General features: G+C 51.5%; 1 protein-coding gene across 1 annotated transcript in view; it reads right to left on the bottom strand.

Annotated features, from left to right (window-relative positions):
* Positions 1-318: 318 nt before the first annotated feature.
* Positions 319-775, bottom strand: part of LOC116371819 (multiple epidermal growth factor-like domains protein 11) — a gene marked incomplete at its 3' end in the record, with an annotated part of 18,480 nt that continues 18,023 nt past the window's right edge. Inside the window, exon 4 of the mRNA XM_031820880.1 lies at positions 319-419. Within this exon, the coding sequence (XP_031676740.1) occupies positions 319-419 (101 nt within the window). The remainder of the gene's footprint in view (positions 420-775) is intronic.

Below are 775 nucleotides of genomic sequence, written 5' to 3'. Positions count from 1 at the left end.
CAGTACGATAGGAGACAAAGTAGGGTTGCTGACGAAATTCCCTGAATTGTCCCAACATTCCCAGATTTTCCAGAAATCCCTGTTGGAGGGTTCCCAGATTCCCTGCTTATTCCCTTCTGATTCTGGAATGTTCCAACCAGAATGTTCCAACCAGAATGTTCCAACCAGAATGTTCCAACCGGAATGTTCCAACCAGAATGTTCCAACCGGAAAGTTCCAACCAGAATGTTCCAACCGGAATGTTCCAACCAGAATGTTCCAACCAGAATGTTCCAACCAGTGTAAAGAAGAGACAGGAGACAGATGACTGTTACTTACGGACACACAGGTCTCCGTTCTCATAGAAGCCCGGGCAACACTGAGAACGCCTTCTGTACATAGTCCTCACACCCCTACGGTACGCTGTCTTATAGCTGATCCTGTAACACAGGGAGACAGAGACAGAGAGAGAGAGAGAAGGAGAGAGAGAGAGAGAGAGAGAGAGAGGGGGGGGGTAGAGGGGGGTAGAGGGGGAGAGAGGGGTAGAGAGAGAGAGAGAGAGAGAGGAGAGAGAGGGGTAGAGGGGGAGAGAGGGGTAGAGAGAGAGAGAGAGAGAGGGGTAGAGGGGAGAGAGCGTGAAAGAGATGGAGAGGGTGGAAGAAAGAGGGAGAGAGGGAGAGAGAGAGAGAGAGATAGAAACAGAGAGAAAGTGGGGGTAGAGGGGGAGAGAGTGTGAAAGAGATGGAGAGGGTGGAAGAAAGAGGGAGAGAGCAGAGGGAGAGAGAGGGGGGGGGGT

The sequence above is a fragment of the Oncorhynchus kisutch genome, unplaced genomic scaffold (genome assembly GCF_002021735.2).
Source record: "Oncorhynchus kisutch isolate 150728-3 unplaced genomic scaffold, Okis_V2 scaffold3717, whole genome shotgun sequence".
NCBI classification, from domain to species: Eukaryota; Metazoa; Chordata; class Actinopteri; order Salmoniformes; family Salmonidae; genus Oncorhynchus; species Oncorhynchus kisutch.
Note: the sequence above shows the minus strand (reverse complement) of the source record. Positions and strands in the feature narration are given on the sequence as shown.